A 23,152-nucleotide genomic window follows, 5' to 3' on the forward strand; every position below is an offset into this window, starting at 1 on the left:
GTAAACATTCTGTGGTCATCTGGAGTGTTATTAACTTACATGATAATAATAAATTTAGCAACAATTATAATAATATAACAATAACAAAACACATCTGATAGATTACAGGAAAATACATTTAGAAAAAGAATAGTTAAATAAATCCCAAAGTGTGCTGTGTATATTCAGATAATAAATGTCATGCAGTTTGTAAGCAAATCTTGGATGTTGATTTTAGAAGTATACTTGCTGAGTTTAGGCATTTGTCTTCTGCCGATGAAACTCTTGGAGTGCTGTAGCATTGGCATATATAATGTCTGCATTTTCATATATGTTCTCTTCAAACCTCTCTTGTGGCTTCAGGTGATCCATGATGCACTGGTGCAGGAAAACATACTGGGACTGTAAAGATATGAAGTTCCTGGTCATTTAAAAAACAGAACAAACAATCTCTGTAGCACAGAGTACCAACTGTACTGGCTGACACTTCCTTTCACACATAATTGCCGCAGGATGGTATAATTTGCGTGTTTACCGGCCTCACAGCTTCCCAGTTATAAACAGCAAGCTTCTCTGTATGCAGTTATTACTCTTCATGCACAATGCAAATGTGCATGGAGGGGAAAGTAAGTAACGCATGGCAGGTTTCTTTTTAGGTGTGGCTCTTTCATAGAGACGGTTGCTCATCTATCGATCTATCTAGCTATCTATCTATAGAAATGAGAAACTAGTGGTTTTATTCAATCATCAGCTGTTCAGAGTTCAAATAAAGCAGGGTACAGCTCAGCCAGCAGATGTTTTACCTCTGTTTGCACCATGTATGACCGACTCAGTCTCATCTTGTGCACAAAAGCATTGATGCCCACTGCTCTTTTTTTGTCAAACTGCTGAAGCAGCACATCCAGGGCAATGATAGTGCCTGTCCTTCCCACGCCGGCACTAAGAAAGAGAGAGACAACACAGGTAAGAAAGTCATCACGAGGTAGTGCTGATGGTTTCCAAATAGGTCATTCATTTCATATAGCAAACTTCCACCACTGACCCTGAAACTGGGTGCGCACTAAATTTGGTCCAGTTTGGGTCAGTGTGAAAGCACATCGCACTCTAATGCACCAAAACTAGTGCGGCCTGAAGAGGTGGTCTCGGTTCGGCTCCAGCCGAACTCTGGTGCGCACTAGTTGACTGGTTACCGAGCAGCAGCAGAGGTCTGCCGTGTTTAACGTTTAACCGGGAACTAACGGGACCGAGCAGGGTGAACACAACCGGAAACCAGCCGGAAGTACCAAACAGAGTTATACATACAAACAATATAGAAATAAATGACCAGAGCTACTAACAACCGGCCCTACTGGAGTCTCCATCATGAAAGTTTGATCAATCAGCGCTTCCAGATTTCAACCGGTAGTCATGGAGACATGGCGTTCTCCAAGTTTGGTCCCGAGTGACAAAAAGCAGGTGTGAACGCAACCGCACTAACTGAAAAATGAAAAGGTATCATTTTAACATTTAGTGCAGTTGCGCACCAGGGTGCGCACTAAACAGGTGTGACAGGAAACTGTTGACATTTTAGTGGTTGTCAATGAAAGTGTCCGAAAAATATAGTTGTTGTCCAGGAAGACAGAAGCATGTATTCTGTACCTGCAGTGAACCACGGTCGGTGCTCCGCCCCCTTCTCCGTCTATGTGCCGCCTCACCAGTTCTCTGAATTGAATCAGGACGTCAGTGCCCTGAGGGACTCCGTGGTCAGGCCAGGCTGTGAAGTGGAAATGTTTCACCGTGCGCTCTTCAGATGTACTTGTCTGTTGAGACAGTTCATGTGGACAAATTAAAAAACTGTGGGTCTATGTCATGAGCCAATATACTGGCTGGTAAAGTTGTCAAGCATGCTTCCATGAAAATAATAACAGTAAATGTTTAGTATAGAAACAGTTTTTTTTAACTCCCAACTCAGAGATGTGCTTAATGCTTATATTATCTAACCCATTTATTCACAATATTTTTAGAGATGTTGATTACATTTTTCACACTGAACTCCCTCAATGTCCAACTGGGCTCCTGTTGCTCAGATTTCATGGTGATCAGTAACTGTCCATGAGGGCAAGGGTTGCTGTCTGGGGGCCAGTATCGTTCACACTTGGTCTGGGGACAAAAACATTAGAAGAACAAGATTATAAGTCGTCTTGAAGTTGTTTCAGTTCATGGAAGCAATATAACAGAAAGTGGCAATGAACAACAGTCTGAGTGTTGTGTAATGTCTTTGTGGTGGTGATGACCCTCTTGAAACCACACTGAAACAGGAATAATTGCGATGACAAGGAAGTTGTTGCCATGAAAGTGAATGATTCACAACAGCTCATAAAATTTGAGGTTAGCACAAGAAAAAAAAGATTCCTGAATACTAACCCGTCCGTTTTCAACGCAGTTGGTTACCATGACGATGCCTTTCACTCTTTGTTCCCATATCATCCTCCAGAAATCACTAACAGTGGAGGGCAAAGGACCCTGAGTAGCAATGTACTCTCTTTCTCTGTTGTAGCCCTGAGGAGCAGTTGTTAAAGTTAATATGTGTCGATCTGAGAATAGTTCAACCCTATCAAAACCGGCACTATCTTTGAGAGAGATTTTCATAAGCTATATAGTAATTAAAGAACAAGCTTTATGAGATGATTGTCAGTAACTAAATAATACTTACCGGCATGAAGTTGGCATTAATGTAGTCAGAGGTCTCACTGGGATTTGATGTGCTTAGCTTCACTCGACACCAGTCGTCTAGGATTAAAAAACAGAAGATTTACAGTAAAGAGGATGCTGCTGAAAACAGTCACATCAGAATGACTCAGTGGACGTGGAACGTTTAACGCATTTCTATAACCCGTGACATCAGAGGACAGGCTTACACGGCAGGATGTTGTTGAAACGGTTCCTGGGTTTGTTCTCAGGTAGAGTCGCTGCTTTACGCGTCTGCTCAGTGCCAGCAGGGGCCAAGTTCTGCATGAAGTTGGCAAAATGACACGGCATGAGATTTAACAGTCGTTTCATGGAAGACAAATAAAACAGTAAACTTCACAGACCGACTTTTTCAGCCATGTGCAAAAAACAGGAAGAGATTGAAGAGGAAGAGGGGTTTTTTATGCTACCTCATATTCTTGGCTGAATCCTCTGTTGTCATCCAAACTTAGCTGGTGGAAGTGGTCTGGAAACTTTGCAACAGAAATTGCTCTAAAAGAAAAGTAAAACACATGTCACCTTGTCTAATAAGTGATGTGTAGACATTTTACCAGATAAAGACTGACCGTAATCATACGGTCTTTTTTTTTTTTTTTTTTGAGGTAAACTTCTGATTCTATCCCACATGTAATTCATTTTACAAGGTCTAAACCTTGACTTACTTGCTCGTTTTATCAGGTTGCTTGGCTCCACCAATGAATGTCTTCTTTCTGTCGTGGGAAAGAAGCAAAGGGAGGTTCACTCATGAGCCTGACAGTATGAGTTGCAGGGTGATGATACCATAGTGTTGACACTGGGGCTGCACCAACCTGATTAAATCTGGTTTTTTGAGCAAAATGAAGGCAACCAGACAGACCAGCACAACAAACAGCAGCACAGCAACTACTGACCCGGCAATGACTCCTGCAGAGTAAAAATTGGGAAAAGTCAACAAAAACTCAACCCAGTGGAAAGGTTCCCATCTAAACACCAAAATTATCACAGTCTTAATTATTATTATTATTTATTATTAAGCAAGTCAAATGACCAATGCCAAATAGAGTATATTAACTTCGACTTACCCCTTGGATCAGTGTAGCACTCAAAAGTGAATGGTGCAGAGCGCCTTACAGGCCCAGAAACATTTCTCAGTGAACCTATGGAGACTGCATACGTCCTAGCAGGTTGGAATCCAGGTATTTTGATCTGCTCTCCCCCGTTTTCAGATACGTTGTGAGTTTTCCCGGTCACGTTCACCTCTACTTTAGTCCACATGCCTTTCAGTTTATTCCAGGAAACAGTGATGGAATAGCCACCATTCGAGTACTCACAGCTAGCAACCACATCTGCAGGATCTGAATGAAACCAGTGGAAAGAGTCACAACCAACAACGTTTAACAGACTCTAAATGTATGACTTTTATTACTGTACTACAGTACTGATACTGTAGTGTAGAGACATATAAATTGGATTTCAATAACTTGTCATTTTAGAATATGCCCTCCATAGCACCGTATAACACAATGACAATTTGTTTTAACTTTTTATAGATAAATTGATGAAGCACTTAATTAGAGGGTTGACAAAAAAAAGAGAGATACATATACATCAACTCAATGTGGTGAGACAGGTTTGTACTTACTGATTGTTATGCTTACAGGCGTTACACATTGGTCTAAATGTTTGTTTTCTTTTTCATACGTGAGTAACACCTCATAGGTTGCACCAGGTGTTAGGCCAGTGAATGACACATTGCTGCCTTCAGGACTGACATGGGTCAGTTCATTAGAGGCTGTTGCTTTTGAGAATTTGCCTCCAACCATTCCTTGGATCGATGAGTTAGTAACATGCCAGTTCACAGCGATACAGTCGATTCCTGAAATGAATGAGAGAATAACTGCAGACAGAGCTTCAATAACTTGGGTTTTACAGAGCCAGGATTTGCAGGCTCTTTGTAAATGTAAGTGTGGAATAAAGTTATATCACCAACATTGAAAAATATACAACAATTTGACATTTTACCAGACAGACAGCCCTTACATACTTGTTACTGTGAAGTCTTCATATGCAGTGCTATTGAGTCCGAAGAATGTTGTGATAACTCTAAATGGATACTCTGTCCCAGGCTTGAGACTTGAGAGCTGGACTGAATGTGACTGACGATTTGCAGCTTGGGAAACTGTAGTGGTGTTCCCATTAATATAAAGCATGTATCCCCAGTTTTCATCCACATTGTCCCATGTCAGGGTAATGCTTGTTGTTGAGCGTTCAGGCACACTAATTGAAGAGACCTCTGGAGGAACTGATGAAAAGAAAGACAGCTTTTACACACCACAACACTAGAAGCTTTGCACTATAACTGTGACACCAAAACAAAATTTGTATAGATATATACTGTAGATTAAAAAAAAAAAAAAACATGTGAATAACTACCAACCAAGTACATGAAAATACAACAGTAACAATATTAATGATAATAACAACAATAAGAGATATGGAGAAACATTACAATAGATGTTGGTACAGAGCTCTGTTCTGACTCTTGTTTTACTGTATGAAAAGAATATACTCTTACCAGTTGCTGCAGTGATGTTGATTCCAGTGCTGCTGATCTCATCAAACACAGTCAAGAGAGTGAAGGTGTATGCTATCCCACTGTTGAGTCCTAAGATTGTGTGTGTCACATTTTGTCCTGTAGGATTGACTGTTTCCTCTTTGTTATCAAACTGAAGTATATAGTTGGGGATGTTCTCCACTTTTGTCCACTCCAGAGTTATACTGGTCTCATTTTGGGTCACTGATTGAAATATTTCAGCATTACGAGGAGCTAGGATCAAAGAGGAAAAGAGGAAGCTTTAACAAAATGTTGATGTTCAAAAAAAAAATAAGAAGAAGAAGAGACAGAAATAGCCTCCAGTCTCTTGTATTAGGAATTATGAGGAGATAAAGAGATTTGCAGAAACTATGGCGATTTGATTTTCAAAATTGATATTGCTATTAGAAATAAAATCCTCCCTTGTCTAATGAACAGGACCAATTTGTCAAATTAATATTAAAATATAACAACAACAATTTTATGAAAATCACAAATATACTTAATCATGACAGTCAATCTAGAATTGGCAAAACATGGTTCAATTACTTCATCACATATACCACTCACAGCATCAAAAGTGTATCTACTATCCAGTGCTGCTGAGTCTCTCAAACACAGTGAAGACGGTAAAACTCAATTCTGTCCCAGCAGTAAGTGAAGAGACCTCATACTCTACTGATGACCCTTGATAAGACTCATTGATATCTTCCTTCTCTATACAACCAGTGCTCCCATACCGTAGCTTATGTCCTGAGATTTTTGTCCCACATCACACCTACAGTACTTTTGGTTTGGCTCAACACCATCACATCATTAACATTGACAGGAACTTGAGTGGACAATGTCATAATTGGGTTTTGTTTTGTTTTTACGTATATTTTTGGGTTTTTTTCACCTTTGGACAGGACGGTTGAGAGAGAGACAGGAAATTGGAGGCAGAGAGGAGGGAATGACGCGCACGATAGAAAAGAAAAGCTGGATGAAAAGAAAATACTCTTACCAGTTGATGCATTGAGGCCAACTCCAGTGCTGTTGATGCCTTCAAACACAGCCAAGAGAGTGAAGGTGTATGTTGTTGTATTTGTGAGTCCTGAGATTGTGTGTCTAACAGGATTTTGTTCCTCTGGAGCAGTGACTGTTTCCACTTGGTCGTTCAACTTAAGTATATAGTCAAGGATGTCCTCCACTTTTATCCACTCCAGAGTTATACTGGTCTCATTTTGGGTCACTGATTGAAACCCATCAGCATTACGAGGAGCTAGGATCAAAAAGGAAGAGAGGAAGCTTTAACAAAATGTTGTAGTTTCTTGTATAAAGGATTGCAAGGAGTTGGATACATGTAGACAATTTGCACAAACCGTGGGAATTAGTTTTTCAAAAGGGATATTTCATATTGCAACAAATGCTCATCTTACTCATCAAATGAACAGGACCGATTTTATTTTATTTATTTCAGTTTGGTTCAACACCATCACATCCTTAATATTGTCAGGAACCTGAGTGGACAATATCATAATTGGGTTTTGTGGATTTCTGTCTGTTTGTTTGTTTTAATCAAATAAAGGGTTTGATTTAGTTCATTATTTTATCAGCAACAACCAAAAATATCACATTGTAACATCCCTCCTGTACTGAGAAACTTGATATTAGATGTTGGTACAGAGCTCTGGTCTGACTCTTGTTTTACAGCTGTATGAAAAGAAAATACTCTTACCAGTTGATGCATTGAGGTTGACTCCAGTGCTGCTGATCTTATTAAACACAGTCAAGAGAGTGAAGGTGTATGTTGTTGTATTTGTGAGTTTTGTGATTGTGTGTTTCACAGGATTTTGTTCCTCTGGAACAGTGACTGTTTCCTCTCGGTCGTTCAACCTAAGTATATAATTGGGGATGTTGTCCACTTTTGTCCACTCCAGAGTTATACTGGTCTCATTTTGGGTCACTGCTTGAAAACCTTCAGCATTACGAGGAGCTAGGATCAAAGAGGAAGAGAGGAAGCTTTAACAAAATGTTGATGTTAAAAAAAAAAAAAAAATTGTGAGTGTTTGTTTTTTAAATTAATTTAAAACATATATTCCATTATTGTAGTTTCTTGTATAAAGCATTGCGAGGAGTTGGACAAGAAACCATTTTGCACAAACTAAAAAGGAAATTTGATTTTCAAAAGAGATATTGATATTACAAAAAAAAAATCTCCATCTTCATACAATGAACGGGACTGATTTGTTAAAAGAATATGGTAACATTATGTTAAAAAAAATTATATAAAATTATATGAAAGTCACAAGCATATCATGACAGTCACTCTAGAATTGGCCAAGCATGGATCAAACACTTCACCTATCACTCACAGCTTCAAATGTCTATCCAGTGCTGATGAGAGAGAAACTAAACACTGTAAGTGAAGAGACATCAGACTCTACTGATGACCCTTGATCAGATTAATTAATATCTTCCTTCATTGCTCTCATACTGTAGCTTATATGCTGAGATGTTAAATTGTGTCCCACATGACACCTACTGCTCTCAGTTTGGTTCAACACCATCACATCATTAACATTGACAGGAACTAAAAAAAACTGAGTGGACAATTTTATCATTGCTTTTTCTGGAGGGTTTTTTTTTTCTTCTTCTTTTTAAATCAAATAAACAACTTTTCACGTTTGAACGGCCAAAAATAGTAGAGTAACATCCCTCTGTTACTGAGAAACTTGATATTAGATGTTGGTACAGAGCTCTGGTCTGACTCTTGTTTTACAGCTGAATGAAAAGAAAATACTCTTACCAGTTGATGCATTGATGCTGACTCCAGTGCTGTTGATGCCTTCAAACACAGCCAAGAGAGTGAAGGTGTATGTTGTTGTATTTGTGAGTCCTGAGATTGTGTGTTCCACAGGATTTTGTCCCTCTGGAGCATTGACTGTTTCTTCTCGGTCGTTGAACTTAAGTATATAGTCAAGGATGTTGTCCACTTTTGTCCACTCCAGAGTTATACTGGTCTCATCTTGGGTCACTGATTGAAACCCTTCAGCATTACGAGGAGCTAGGATCAAAGAGGAAGAGAGGAAGCTTTAACAAAATGTTGATGTTCAAAAAAATGTTATTTTTTGAGTGTTTGTTTTTTAAATGAATTAAAAACATATATTCCATTACTGTAGTTTCTTGTATAAAGCATTGCGAGGAGTTGGACACAAGAAGACATTTTGCGCAAACTAATTTTCAAAAGAGATATTGATATTACAAAAAAATCTCCATCTTCAGCCAATGAACAGGACTGATTTGTTAAAAGAATATGGTAACAGATTGTTTAAAAAAAATACACAAAAGTCACAAGCATACTTAATCATGACAGTCACTCTAGAATTGGCAAAACATGGTTCAAACACTTCATCACCTATCACTCACAGCTTCAAATGTCTATCCAGTGCTGCTGAGTCTCTCAAACACAGTGAAGACAGTGAAACTAAACACTGTCCCAGCAGTAGGCTAAGTGAAGAGACCTCATACTCTACTGATGACCCTTGATCAGATTCATCTTCCTTTATTGCTCTCGTACTGTAGCTTATATTCTGAGATGTTGTTAAATTTTGTCCCTACATCACACCAACATTGACAGGAACTAAAAAAAACTGAATGGACAATGTCATCATTGCTTTTTCTGGAGTTTTTTTTTCTTCCTGTTTTTAAATCAAATAAAGGGTTCGATTCAGTTCATTATTTGATCAGCAACAACCAAAAATATCACAGAGTAACACCCCTCTCTTACTGAGAAACTTGATATTAGATGTTGGTACAGAGCTCTGGTCTGACTCTTGTTTTCCAGCTGTATGAAAAGAAAATACTCTTACCAGTTGATGCATTGATGCTGACTCCAGTGCTGTTGATGTCTTCAAACACAGCCAAGAGAGTGAAGGTGTATGTTGTTGTATTTGTGAGTCCTGAGATTGTGTGTCTCACAGGATTTTGTCCCTCTGGAGCAGTGACTGTTTCCACTTGGTCGTTGAACTTAAGTATATAGTTAAGGACGTTGTCCACTTCTGTCCACTCCAGAGTTATACTGGTCTCATCTTGGGTCACTACTTGAAACCCTTTAGCATTAGGAGGAGCTAGGATCAAAGAGGAAGAGAGGAAGCTTTAACAAAATGTTGATGTTCAGGTTATTCTTGTGAGTGTGTTTGTTTTTTAATTTTTTTTTTTTTTTTTTTTTTTTTTTAATATTCCATTATTGTAGTTTCTTGTATAAAGCTTTGCACGGATTTGGACATAGGGAGACATTTTGCACAAACTAAGGCAATTTGATTTTCAAAAGGGATATTGATATTACAATAAATCTTCATCTTCATCCAATAAACAGGACTGATATGTTAAAACAATATGGTAACATAATGTTAGAAAAAATTGTATGAAAAAATCACAAGTATATTTTTGAGGCTTTTTCGCCTTTAATGAAAGGTACAGTCAAGAGAGACTGGAAATGGGGCAGCTGCTCTTCCAATTGAGCTAAACACCATCTAGAATTGGCAAAACATGGTTCAAACACTTCATCACAGGTTCAAATGTCTATCCAGTGCTGCTGAGTCTCTCAAACACATTGCTCTCATATAGGCTATATCATGAGATGTTGTTAAATTTTGTCCCACATCACACCTACAGTACTGTCAGTTTAGTTCAACACCATCACATCAGTAACACTGACATTAACTAAAAAAGTAGACAACATCACCATTGAGTTTTCAGGAGTTTTTTGTTGTTTGTTTGTTTTAAATCAAATTAAGGGTTAAATTTAGTTCATTATTTTATCAGCAACAACCAAAAATATCACAGAGTAACATCCCTTCTGTTACTGAAAAATAGTAGATGTTAGTACAGAGCTCTGGTCTGCCTCTTGTTTAACAGCTGCATGAAAAGAGAGTACTCTTACCAGTTGATGCAGTGAGGTTGGCTCCAGTGCTGCTGGTCTTATTAAACACAGCCAAGAGAGTGAAGGTGTATGTTGTTGCACTTGTGAGTCCTGAGATTGTGTGTCTCACAGGATTTTGTCCCTCTGGAGCAGTGACTGTTTCCACTTGGTCGTTGAACTTAAGTATATAGTTAAGGACGTTGTCCACTTCTGTCCACTCCAGAGTTATACTGGTCTCATTTTGGGTCACTGCTTGAAACCCTTTAGCATTAGGAGGAGCTAGGATCAAAGAGGAAGAGAGGAAGCTTTAACAAAATGTTGATTTTTGTAGTTTCTTAAGGATTGCAAGGATTATGTAGACAATTTGCACAAACTGTGGGAATTTGTTTTTCAAAAGGGATATTTCATATTGCAACAAATGCTCATCTTACTCATCAAATTAACAGAACCATTTTTCTTAAAAAAAAAATATATATGGTAACAATGTTGAAATTATTTGAAATCAATCAAGAATTAGCAAAACGTGGTTCAAACACTTCACCTATCACTCACGGCTTCAAATGTCTATCCAGAGCTGTTAAGTCTCTCAAACACAGTGAAGAGAGTGAAACTAAACACTGTCCCAGCAGTAAGTGAAGAGATCAGATTAATTGATGTCTTCCTAACCAGTGCTCTCGTACTATAGGATGCTGAGATGTTGTTAAATTTTGTCCCACATCACACCTACAGTACTCTGTTTGGTTCAACACCATCACATCATTAACATTGACAGGAACAGGGTTTTCTGGAGATTTTTTTCTTCTTTTTAAATCAAATAAAGAGTTCGATTCAGTTCATTATTTCATCAGCAACAGCCAAAATTACAGTACAGAGCTCTGGGTCTGCCTCTTGTTTAACAGCTGAATGAAAAGAAAATACTCTTACCAGTTGATGCAGTGTGGCTGACTCCAGTGCTGTTGATGCCTTCAAACACAGTCAAGAGAGTGAAGGTGTATGTTGTTGTATTTGTGAGTCGTGAGATTGTGTGTCTAACAGGATTTTGTTCCTCTGGAGCAGTGACTGTTTCCACTTGGTCGTTCAACTTAAGTATATAGTCAAGGATGTTCTCCACTTTTGTCCACTCAAGAGTTATACTGGTCACATTTTGGGTCACTGCTTGAAACTTTTCAGCATTACGAGGAGCTAGGATCAAAAAGGAAGAGAAGAAGCTTTAACAAAATGTTGATTATTGTACTTTTTTGTATAAAGGGTTGCAAGGATTTGGATACATGTAGACAATTTTGCACAAACTGTGGGAAATTGTTTTTCACAAGGGATATTTCATATTACAACAAATGCTAATCTTACTCATCATATGAACAGAATAATTTTTTTCTTAAAGAAAAAACAATATGGTAACATAATGTTGGAATTATTTGAAAATCACAAATATACTTAATCATGACAGTCAATCAAGAAATGGCAAAACATGGTTCAAACACTTCATCACCTATCACTCACGGCTTCAAATGTCTAGTGCTGCTGAGTCTCTCAAACACAGTGAAGAGAGTGAAACTAAACACTGTCCCAGCAGTAAGTGAAGAGACATCAGACTCTACTGATGACCCTTGATCAGATTAATTGATATCTTCCTTCTTTATACAACCAGTGCTCTCGTACTATAGGATATATGCTGAGATGTTGTTAAATTTTGTCCCACATCACACCTACAGTACTCTGTTTGGTTCAACACCATCACATCATTAACATTGAAAAGAACTAAATAAAAACTGAGTGGACAATATCATCATTGGGTTTTCTGGAGTTTTTCTTCTTCTTTTTAAATCAAATAAAGAGTTTGATTCAGTTCATTATTTGATCAGCAACAGCAAAAAAATATCACAGAGTAACATCCCTCCTGTACTAAGAAACTTGATATTAGATGTTGGTACAGAGCTCTGGTCTGCCTCTTGTTTTACAGCTGTATGAAAAGAAAATACTCTTACCAGTTGATGCAGTGTGGTTGACTCCAGTGCTGTTGCTGCCTTCAAACACAGTCAAGAGAGTGAAGGTGTATGTTGTTGTATTTGTGAGTCGTGAGATTGTGTGTCTAACAGGATTTTGTTCCTCTGGAGCAGTGACTGTTTCCACTTGGTCGTTCAACTTAAGTATATAGTCAAGGATGTTCTCCACTTTTGTCCACTCCAGAGTTATACTGGTCTCATTTTGGGTCACTGCTTGAAACTTTTCAGCATTACGAGGAGCTAGGATCAAAAAGGAAGAGAAGAAGCTTTAACAAAATGTTGATTATTGTACTTTTTTGTATAAAGGGTTGCAAGGATTTGGATACATGTAGACAATTTTGCACAAACTGTGGGAAATTGTTTTTCACAAGGGATATTTCATATTACAACAAATGCTAATCTTACTCATCATATGAACAGAATAATTTTTTTCTTAAAGAAAAAACAATATGGTAACATAATGTTGGAATTATTTGAAAATCACAAATATACTTAATCATGACAGTCAATCAAGAAATGGAAGTTAATGAGTTAACTTAAGTTCGGGAGCAGGGCCACGCCTCAACCACACCTCTAATCACTGGTCAAGCCTACACCCGGTCAACCCCTTCCTTCCTCTGTTTGCCTCGATTTCTCGACCCACCCTCCCTTCTTCCCCTTGCCTAAGTACCTCCTCGCTACAGCCTCCTTCCGGATCATCCTCATTCTCATCCCTCCATCTCATCCCTCCCTTCCTCCATCCCTCTCTTCTTAACCAGTGCATTCCCTTTCAGATCTCCTCCAAGGCATCGTCTGGGGGGCATGAATCCAGCTCGGACGGAACAACGCCGAGACGGAACCCCCACTCTGAGTCTCCCTCCGCCAGCCTGCAGTTCATCCTCCCAGACCAGACGTACTGACATCAACCTTCCCTCACCTTTTCTACTCTGTACAATATCATTCATTCATCCTCAACATTTCATCCCATTAAATCGTCTAATGGCACATTGTTGTGGCGTGGTCCTTGCTAGTGAATTGGCGAAACATGGTTCAAACACTTCATTACCTACCACTCACAGCTTCAAAAGTCTATCCAGTGCTGCTGAGTCTCTCAAACACAGTGAAGACAGTGGAACTAAACACTGTCCCAGCAGTAAGTGAGTATGAAAAGAAAATACTCTTACCAGTTGATGCATTGAGGTTGACTCCAGTGCTGCTGATCTTATTAAACACAGTCAAGAGAGTGAAGGTGTATGTTGTTGCATTTGTGAGTCCTGAGATTGTGTATCTCACAGGATTTTGTCCCTCTGGAACAGTGACTGTTTCCACTAGGCCGTTGAACTTAAGTATATAGTTGGTGATGTTCTCCACTTCTGTCCACTCCAGAGTTACACTGGTCTCATTTTGGGTCACTGCTTGAAACCCTTTAGCATTAGGAGGAGCTAAGATCAAAGAGGAAAAGAGGAAGCTTTAACAAAATGTTGATGTTAATTTTTTTTTTTTTTTTAGAAATGGAAAAACAAACTATCAATTTCAATTTCATTTAAAATAAGAAATTGTGACAGTTTCAACATTGACATTAATATTACAACAAATACTCCAATACATCCAATAAACAGGACAAGTTTGTTCAAACAATAAGATAACATAACATTAACAGTTTTATGAAAATTACAAGCATACTTAATCGTGTGTGTGTGTGTGTGTGTGTGTGTGTGTGTGTGTGTGTGTGTGTGTGTGTGCGCGCGCGTGCGTGCGTGTGTTTTCTTTTTAAGAAATGAAAAAACAAAACAATGAAATAATAATGAAATAATGTGTGTCTTTTGTGAGAGTGTGTTTCGTTGCAACATCAGTGATTAATACCACTTTACAAACAGGACCAATTTGTTAAGAGAATATCAAAGGACATTTAAATATGACAGAATTTCTACGTCACAACCAAAATGTGGTTTAAATACTTTGTGACCTACCAGTAAAAGCTTGAAATCTATATCCCGTGCTATTGAGTCCCTTGAACGCAGTGAAGAGTGTGAAATTATATGCTGTCCCAGCGAAAAGTGAGGAGACCACATATTGTACTGATGTCTCATTAGTTACATCGATGTGTCTGTCTTCAGTACGTCCACTGCTCTCGTATTTGAGGAAATATGTTGGGATGTTGTTCACCTTGTCCCAGCTCAGAGTTACAGAGGTCTCATTTTGGCTCGACACATTTACCCTGTTAACGCTGTCAGGGGCTAAAAAAAGAAGAGGGTACAACATATTATTATGCTCATCAGACTCATCAACAAAATCACACAATACTACAGTACTGTGACATGATATGACAATTGTAAGTACAGCTAACCAGTGCATTCCCTTTCAGATCTCCTCCAAGGCATCGTCTGGGGGGCATGAATCCAGCTCGGACGGAACAACGCCGAGACGGAACCCCCACTCTGAGTCTCCCTCCGCCAGCCTGCAGTTCATCCTCCCAGACCAGACGTACTGACATCAACCTTCCCTCACCTTTTCTACTCTGTACAATATCATTCATTCATCCTCAACATTTCATCCCATTAAATCGTCTAATGGCACATTGTTGTGGCGTGGTCCTTGCTAGTGAATTGGCGAAACGTGGTTCAAACACTTCATTACCTACCACTCACAGCTTCAAAAGTCTATCCAGTGCTGCTGAGTCTCTCAAACACAGTGAAGACAGTGGAACTAAACACTGTCCCAGCAGTAAGTGAGTATGAAAAGAAAATACTCTTACCAGTTGATGCATTGAGGCTGGCTCCAGTGCTGCTGATCTTATTAAACACAGTCAAGAGAGTGAAGGTGTATGTTGTTGCATTTGTGAGTCCTGAGATTGTGTATCTCACAGGATTTTGTCCCTCTGGAGCAGTGACTGTTTCCACTCGGCCATTGAATTTAAGTATATAGTTGGTGATGTTCTCCACTTCTGTCCACTCCAGAGTTACACTGGTCTCATTTTGGGTCACTGCTTGAAACCCTTCAGCATTACGAGGAGCTAAGATCAAAGAGGAAAAGAGGAAGCTTTAACAAAATGTTGATGTTAATTTTTTTTTTTTTTTTAGAAATGGAAAAACAAACTATCAATTTCAATTTCATTTAAAATAAGAAATTGTGACAGTTTCAACATTGACATTAATATTACAACAAATACTCCAATACATCCAATAAACAGGACAAGTTTGTTCAAACAATAAGATAACATAACATTAACAGTTTTATGAAAATTACAAGCATACTTAATCGTGTGTGTGTGTGTGTGTGTGTGTGTGTGTGTGTGTGTGTGTGTGTGTGCGCGCGCGTGCGTGCGTGTGTTTTCTTTTTAAGAAATGAAAAAACAAAACAATGAAATAATAATGAAATAATGTGTGTCTTTCGTGAGAGTGTGTTTGGTTGCAACATCAGTGATTAATACCACTTTACAAACAGGACCAATTTGTTAAGAGAATATCAAAGGACATTTAAATATGACAGAATTTCTACGTCACAACCAAAATGTGGTTTAAATACTTTGTGACCTACCAGTAAAAGCTTGAAATCTATATCCCGTGCTATTGAGTCCCTTGAACGCAGTGAAGAGTGTGAAATTATATGCTGTCCCAGCGAAAAGTGAGGAGACCACATATTGTACTGATGTCTCATTAGTTACATCGATGTGTCTGTCTTCAGTACGTCCACTGCTCTCGTATTTGAGGAAATATGTTGGGATGTTGTTCACCTTGTCCCAGCTCAGAGTTATAGAGGTCTCATTTTGGCTCGACACATTTACCCTGTTAACGCTGTCAGGGGCTAAAAAAAGAAGAGGGTACGGTACAACATATTATTATGCTCATCAGACTCATCAACAAAATCACACAATACTACAGTACTGTGACATGATATGACAATATCATTAGTACAGCTAAACATGACAATCTGTTTAGATTTGCATGTCACCAGCAAGGAACTGTTTGAATACTTAAACACAACACACCAGTAATGGTCAGCCATTCAAGATTTAGTGTTTGAAGTGTGAGACTTTGACCACAACAATCATCCGTAATGATTAATGGCATTCACACAATATGAAATCTGATATGCGACAATACAAACATGTCAGCCACAGCCATAAAAGAGCTAGGTGGATACTTACGAGCATTTGTTGTTGGCGGGGTTGTCGTTGGAGTGGTTAAGAGTGTGCTGACATCCTAAACACAGAAAAAGATTAGGGCAGGCTACCTAGATACATCATAGAAAAACAACACATGTGATTTACTGTACTCTACCTTTAATAGCCATAAAATTGTACATCAGAAATAGTACTACAAACGTTCTGAAATGGACAAATGACAGTAATATGCAGAAACCGTGTTGAGGCAGCGGAACACACCAAATGCAAATCAAGGTGTGAAATTCTTGTCTTGCATTTTGTAGCTCTACTTCCTTGTCGACAACAATTATGACAACTGATTAAAAAAAGGCGCTAACAAAAGTGCTTGATTTAGACACAACTACTCATCCATTGCTTCTTCTTTTTTTTGTGAAAACAAGTCACATACACAATATTGTATCCTGTACTACTATATAATGCTTATTAAATACTAGAGAGAATATGAAAACTTTACTTAGCTATATCACCTTATCTCAAATACAACACAATTAATGTTTAATTTAAAGCTCCCGTCATGTTGTACATTGACTGATTTCCTCATTTCTGCTTTTGTCTCACAAAGGAAGTGAGTGAGAACAGATTACTGCAGCTCAGAAAGAATAAACTCATATTTCACCATTTGAAAAAGTCCAACGATCTCATGTTGGGAAAGTCTTTTTTCCTTTTTTTTTTAAACTTACTGTTCACCCTGACACTTTTCAATGTAAACTGCCTTATCATTCATTAAACCTTGACTGTGGTTTTGACAGCATAGTTTCCTTTTGTTGAGGGTTACCTGCTTCTGCAGTTACACCAGCCGATGACTATCAAAGTGGAAAGTAAAAAAAAAAAAAACTTACCCAGAGAAGACTCAGGAAGACACACAGCAACAAGTGGTTTGAGGTTGTTTTAAAAGATAAAGCCATCACCATTGTTACGGTTTGTTAAGCTAAACACATATTATAGACCTATTAAAATCCTTTGTTGTCCCAAGATGAACTTCAGGTTTCTACTTTCAGAGGTGCCCCTGTTGTGTTGACAGAAACAACATTTAAGGTTGGCAAAGGATTTCTTCAAGCCTGAGCTGACGTTGTCCAATGTATTCCAGTGGTGTTGACTTTTAATTCTTAACCATGTCCTCCTCTCATAACCTCTGGTCCCTTCTCATATTAGCAAGTGACTAAGTAAATAGCTGCTTCTCCTTTTTGGCCTTGTATACCCACAGAGACCTTTGTCCCGCCTCTAACTTCCTTATTAACGGTCATAGTGTATGTGCAGCTTGTTAAAGGTAGGTCAATCAAGTAGATATGCATGTTTTCCATGTTTTATTATTGACAATTACTTTATATGTCCCCTATATTTGTTAATGTTTATCACCTCACCAAACCACCTGTTTGTTTATCTGTTAAACCAGGAAAGGCTTTAAGATACTATCCAAATTAAGTTCAACTTTTTGTGTGTTTTGTTTTCCCTTTGCTGTTGTTGCTTTTTTTTAAATTGTTATTCTACAGATATTATTTATAATAATTTCTTGGTTGAAATCACTGTCCAGTGTCTTCAGTTGGGCTGGTCTCACAGAACAGTAGCTTTTGGTTTCTTTGCACAGTCGCACTAGCCAGTGATATTTATAGCTTCCTTGTGGTTGAGATGTACGAGGAACTGCGAACAGAAAACATCACTGATCCAGTTTTAGCAGAACATCAGTTCAGGACTGTTTATGGCTTATATAATAATCTAGCAACCATAAAGATGCTACATGTCAAAGACAAACTTTGTCCAATAGTGTCCATTGGGGAAACACAAGGGTGAAGTCCATGTTCATAAATGACAAGTTTTCCTCAACATTGCATGACTCACCTCATAAATAACTACAGCTTCCTTGTTAGATACTGAAGTGTTCATATCAAAGGCATATCAATTCAACATTGATGCCAATTTGCTGTGTACCCAGGGACTAACTTTCTAAGTGCCTTCTATGAAACTCTAATACAAACCTTGTTATCCAAGAAAGTCAAAAGCTGTTTGAAATGTTAAGTTGTCTAAAATAGCAACAATGTAGCCACGGCCTAGATTTGTTAAACCCACACACTAATCCTGCAATCTACTCCTCATATGTATATGCTTTTTTACAAATGGACATAATAAAATGACTAGGCTACTGGAATTACTTAAAAGTTAAACTTTTTCTGTATAAGAAAAATACTGCAGCCGTACAAATTGAAGAAAAGAGTGTTAGGGTGGTTACTCTAGACTAGAGAAGGCCTAAAACTTAAATGCAGTCCAAAATCATAATCACTCTCCAATACACTAAACATCAATCACCCTCCACTCAGGACTTGCAGTGGCCTCCTTTCCACCTGAGGACTTAGGACTTATTTTAAACCCATAAGTGCTGCTGACATGCATATGCTATGATATGGAACTACAGCCTATATAATTTGTCATATAACCATGTGCGCTTATCTGTTTGTGACCATAAAGAGTCTGCCTATAGGCTACTGCAAAAATTCAGGTCATGGTCATGTGAATGAAATGTATGTGTGTTACATCATTACAGCTCAGCAGTAGCTATACTGAGATTTGCATCCCGAAATTATTAATAGATAGATGGTATAATAATGAGTTGTTGATGATTTTGTTTAGCCTATAGTTGTATTGTATCTGACAGATGTTATGTGTCCCCAACACAAGGGGGGGCAGTAGAGGTACGACGAGAGCATGAACCTACAAACGAGCAACAGCCGTAAGCGAACGGGGGAGGGTCGCAGTGTCGTGGAGGGTAAACAAGAGGACAAGGCCAGTCACAGTAACTGGCAGAGTGGAGCATTGTTACCTTCACAGAGCAGGTGAGTGACCAGATAACTGTAACATTGACTTGTATTTGACTGACCAACCCTGAGCTACAGCTAGGCTCAGCTAACACAGGCTAGCGTTACCGTTAACTAGCTGAAATGTTTGATGCGTGCTAACTGTAGCTAATGCTAACGAGTCAACAACATAACTTACAACTTCGTCTAAACTCTCCGCGTCCGCTTGTTAAGACTGCGTAAATGGTGTGTACTTGTGTTTATCAGCCAGCGTCAACATGGCTTTTAGTCCTCCACAAAGTGCGTTCACGTTAGCATTAGCATTAGCATTAGCATTACCTTCTCTCCACCTGATTGGAGACGTTACATCCCACATGGACTCTGTTGATGACATGACAGTGAGTGGGTCTGGCTGATGTTTTACCAAAGCCGTGGAGCAGCGGGTGTATATAAGGTGTCAGACACAGGAGAACAGCCCAGTGCTCTTCACAGGGCCAGTGACTAGTCTTTATCTTAGCTTTGTTGACTGAGACAGGAAAGGTAAGATATTTTGTTTTGTTTTTTCTCTCCCTTTAGGCACAGTGGCTGCTTCGCTTTCAGCAGAATTGGGGTTACCCTAATGCCATTTGAATTAATTTCAGCATTTCTGTCTTGTAGACATGCAGTCTGTGGTGAAACAAAACCTCCACTCGGAGACCGAAGGGGACATCAACAAACTCATCAACCTGAAACTCAGTGCATCCTACACCTACCTTGCTCTGGTATGATTATTAGTGACTATTTTACTAGCAAATTTTGTTATGTTTTCTTATAGAGCTAGTTGTTTCTTCTTGTGTAAGGGTTTATATTGCTCTGGACTGTAATCCTTACACATCTTGTCTACTCATATTTTTTCAGGGGATGTATTTTGACAGGGATGATGTTGCCCTGCCAAATTTCTCCAGTTACTTTCTGGAGCGCTCAGTGAAGGAGGGGGAACAAGCTGAGAAGCTGCTGGAATATCAAAACGTGAGAGGAGGCCGAATCGTGCTTCAGACCATTGCTGTAAGTCCAAAATGTCAAGTTATGGTGTCTTCAGGTCATTATAAATGAGATTTATATTTTGATCTAATTAAATATCAAACTTTCTGTTCTAGAAACCAAGTAGAGAGGATTGGAGAGGTGGTCTGGATGCAATGTCCTTTTCCCTTGACTACCAGAAGTCCCTCAACACATGCATCCTTGAAGTGCATCGCAGAGCTGGCAGCCACACGGACCCTCATGTACGTCTGGTGCTGTTAGATATGACTGTCACTTGTTCTAAGGCTGTGGTTTAGCTGTGAGATAGTGACTGAGAGAGGGGGAAAAAAAGCTATCTGGCCTGACATTTTTGTGTGCAAGTTCCGTATATGTTAAGAAATAACACAGTCTGGCAGATTAGGGTAGTGTTTTAACGGTTTACTAAATATTAAGGATGTCCCAATATTATAGATATTTCACACCCCACTTTTTCTGCTTCTGCTTCTTTTATAGCTGTGTGACTTCCTCGAGCAGCACTTTCTTGACGACAGCCACGAGACCATCAAGAAGCTGGGCGATTACATTGGAAGTCTCACACGCCTCAATGCATCTGAGACACAAGGTTCTATGGGAGAATACCTCTTCGATAAACACACTCTGTAAAGGTCACAGCAGCACAATACTCGAGGGCAACACTCCCTCAAGCTGCAAAGTTATTCCGTTAAGACAATTATACAATACTTTTACACCTTTTTACACCCCAAACTTCATTCTTGTGTCCACGGCACAAGAGAAGTGTATAGCAAGATAACAGTAAATACCTCAATTTTTCCTGAAAACCAGACCAGAAAAATGATGTTCTCACTAATGTGGTGCTGAAAACTACCATTTTCCGAAGCTGTTAAAGAGTCACTTGTTCATTTAGGGTCAGATGTCTCATGTGTCATGCATTCCAGTCTGTGTCAGAGGTTTAAACCTTCATAAGTTTTGTAAAAATCTATGAGTCAATCACTATATTCACGAGTCAAAGACTTAAACATTTTGAAGATGATGAAATTAAATAAAGTCAAATTATGCTGATACTTTCTTTTTGTTTTTGTTCTTTTTTAAGGTCAGTGGTTAAAGTCATTGTCAAACTGTGCAAACAGACAGTCACCTGGTTCATCATGCAGTCTATACATACTGTCTGTGCTTTTCCTAATGTCATGTCTGCGCCTATAGAACACTGAAGATAACAGTGGGACTTTGCTTACTCACTGTTGGGTGGCCGCTTAATGTTTAACATTAGGCTAGCAGGTAATTTGTGGTTTAAAAATGTTCCTGCGACTTCTCTGTAAAATGATATGTTTGAGCAAAGATAAGAGTCAGTTGAGTGTGTCAACGACATCACAGGCAAATGTATTTCCTGTTGTATTCAGTTTTCAGATGCAACTGAGTGATACAGTATCAGAGCACACCTTACATAAATAGAGTGGTGTTTGGAAAAACCCAGTAGAGTATAATTGATCAATCTCGACTATTGTTGTATGTGTACTTTAAGTATGCCCATACACGGGGGAAAAAAGGCTCGCTGCTGTGCTTAACTGACTACAAAAGCCATGTGTAGACAAGACAAGCAGTACTTTGAAGTTCAAAATCAATTTCTGCTGTTGTGGGATTGGTGTTTTCTATTTTGCGTTCCTCTGCACATAAGTAAGGTAACTATAGGATAAAGCTGTTGTGTGTTGGCTCGCAGCCTCTGAGACCTCCAGATGTAGCAGTGCGAACACGTGGCAGCGTGCCTAGGGATTACTCCTCACAGCCCTCTAAATGTGGGTATGTGTTCTGTACAGTAAAATGGTAAGCCAAGGGGTGGGTGGGCTGGACTATCTACTCGCAATGGAAGTCGTTGGTAAATTGACGATCGACTGTGGGGACAGCTATGCAGAGGGGATTAGTGAAGAGCCGGATGCACTACAATCTCCTCAGTCTAATGGATCAACACAACCACCACTGCCAATGCCTCATCACTTCCAGTTATAGATCTAATGAACAGTTATTTTCCCTCAAGGAAAGAAAACCTTCAGGTGTTCAGTATGTGTGAAGCTGGTAACAGTGGAGCGGTAATGTTAGAAAAGCATCTCCTCCACGTATCTTCAGTCGGAGACATAAAGCAACAGATGTGTCGTCAGCATTCTAATATCGGGAGGAGGGGGTAGGGGGGGATTAAATCACAACACTGCTCTAGTGATTTGCCAGCGCTTTAGATTTGATGGAAAGGGCTACAGAGAGCCGGTCAGAGTTAACAGCGTGCTGGGGAGATGATGGGTGCATGAAGGCTCCAACAGGCCAAAAGAGACGCAACAAGAAATTCACCTCCTGCATCTAGAAGTTGCTTCAACAGCTCTTTTGATAGTGAAGAAATTAAAGGGACATATCAACAGGTAAGACAAATATGCACAAGATTGCAGACATTTGTGTTCTGATTGAAGTACAAGAGAATTACATTGAGAGCCAATGAGAAAAAGCAATTCATTCATTCTCCAATTTTTCTCTCATGAGTTTTTCTCAGTCGATGTGAGGGTTTTAGGGCAGAGCAGAGGATGTTGTAATGATGCTATTCAAGGCCCTTTAAGACAAACTGTAAAAATGTGCTATACAAATAAAATTGCCTTGCCTAAATTGTTTTAATGGTAAAATTAAAATTTTCGTTATGAACACAGAAAGATGGTACACATCATGACTAGTTGTTTTGTTGTGAATGTGAGCAATAATCCCCTTTTAGAAAGCAGCTGGTGAGAGTTACCCATATGTCAGTAGATGCTGGTAATGCGTATATTTTGTTCATCATCAAGACAAATACAATTGTGTCTAATTTATTGCTGATTCCAATCTAAAACATTACTTGTCACTTACATGCTACTTCATTAACAGCATTTTCAAAAATAAATAAATAAATAAAGACTGTGGGAATAAGGATGAATGGGTTGTTGACCATAGTCTGAGCTTCCTTTGAAATGCCTTCGCCTTATAAAGAGTAGTTATTGGTAGTTAATAGGG

General features: G+C 38.9%; 2 protein-coding genes across 3 annotated transcripts; one reads left to right on the top strand and one right to left on the bottom strand.

Moving 5' to 3' along the window:
* Window positions 1-7: 7 nt before the first annotated feature.
* LOC311002527 (receptor-type tyrosine-protein phosphatase H-like) lies at window positions 8-19,134 on the bottom strand (the record flags this gene model as incomplete). The annotated part of the gene is made up of 27 exons (XM_083993918.1): window positions 8-381; window positions 783-918; window positions 1,618-1,778; window positions 1,996-2,118; window positions 2,383-2,517; window positions 2,672-2,748; window positions 2,877-2,967; window positions 3,117-3,198; window positions 3,369-3,416; window positions 3,516-3,609; window positions 3,768-4,040; window positions 4,328-4,561; window positions 4,730-4,987; window positions 5,261-5,512; window positions 6,282-6,539; window positions 6,996-7,253; window positions 8,067-8,324; window positions 9,130-9,387; window positions 10,203-10,460; window positions 11,106-11,363; window positions 12,167-12,424; window positions 13,348-13,605; window positions 14,134-14,400; window positions 14,919-15,176; window positions 15,701-15,967; window positions 16,311-16,365; window positions 19,036-19,134. 27 exons carry the CDS (start codon window positions 19,132-19,134, stop codon window positions 235-237), a joined length of 5,121 nt encoding a protein of 1,706 aa, XP_083850044.1. The 3' UTR covers window positions 8-234.
* On the top strand, window positions 19,055-21,189 carry LOC311002461 (ferritin, heavy subunit). Of its 2 annotated transcripts, none has more exons than XM_083993844.1 (5): window positions 19,055-19,153; window positions 19,772-19,875; window positions 20,012-20,158; window positions 20,251-20,376; window positions 20,627-21,189. In XM_083993844.1, the coding sequence occupies exons 2-5, from the start codon at window positions 19,774-19,776 to the stop codon at window positions 20,774-20,776; spliced, it is 525 nt and encodes a 174-aa protein (XP_083849970.1). In that variant the 5' UTR covers window positions 19,055-19,153; window positions 19,772-19,773; the 3' UTR covers window positions 20,777-21,189. The 2 variants fall into 2 exon arrangements, with proteins under 2 accessions (XP_083849970.1, XP_083849971.1); XM_083993845.1 differs by lacking the exon at window positions 19,055-19,153 and adding an exon at window positions 19,605-19,654.
* The last annotated feature ends 1,963 nt before the right edge of the window (window positions 21,190-23,152 follow it).

This window comes from Trachurus trachurus, assembly GCF_905171665.1.
Source record: "Trachurus trachurus genome assembly, chromosome: 19".
NCBI lineage: Eukaryota > Metazoa > Chordata > Actinopteri > Carangiformes > Carangidae > Trachurus > Trachurus trachurus.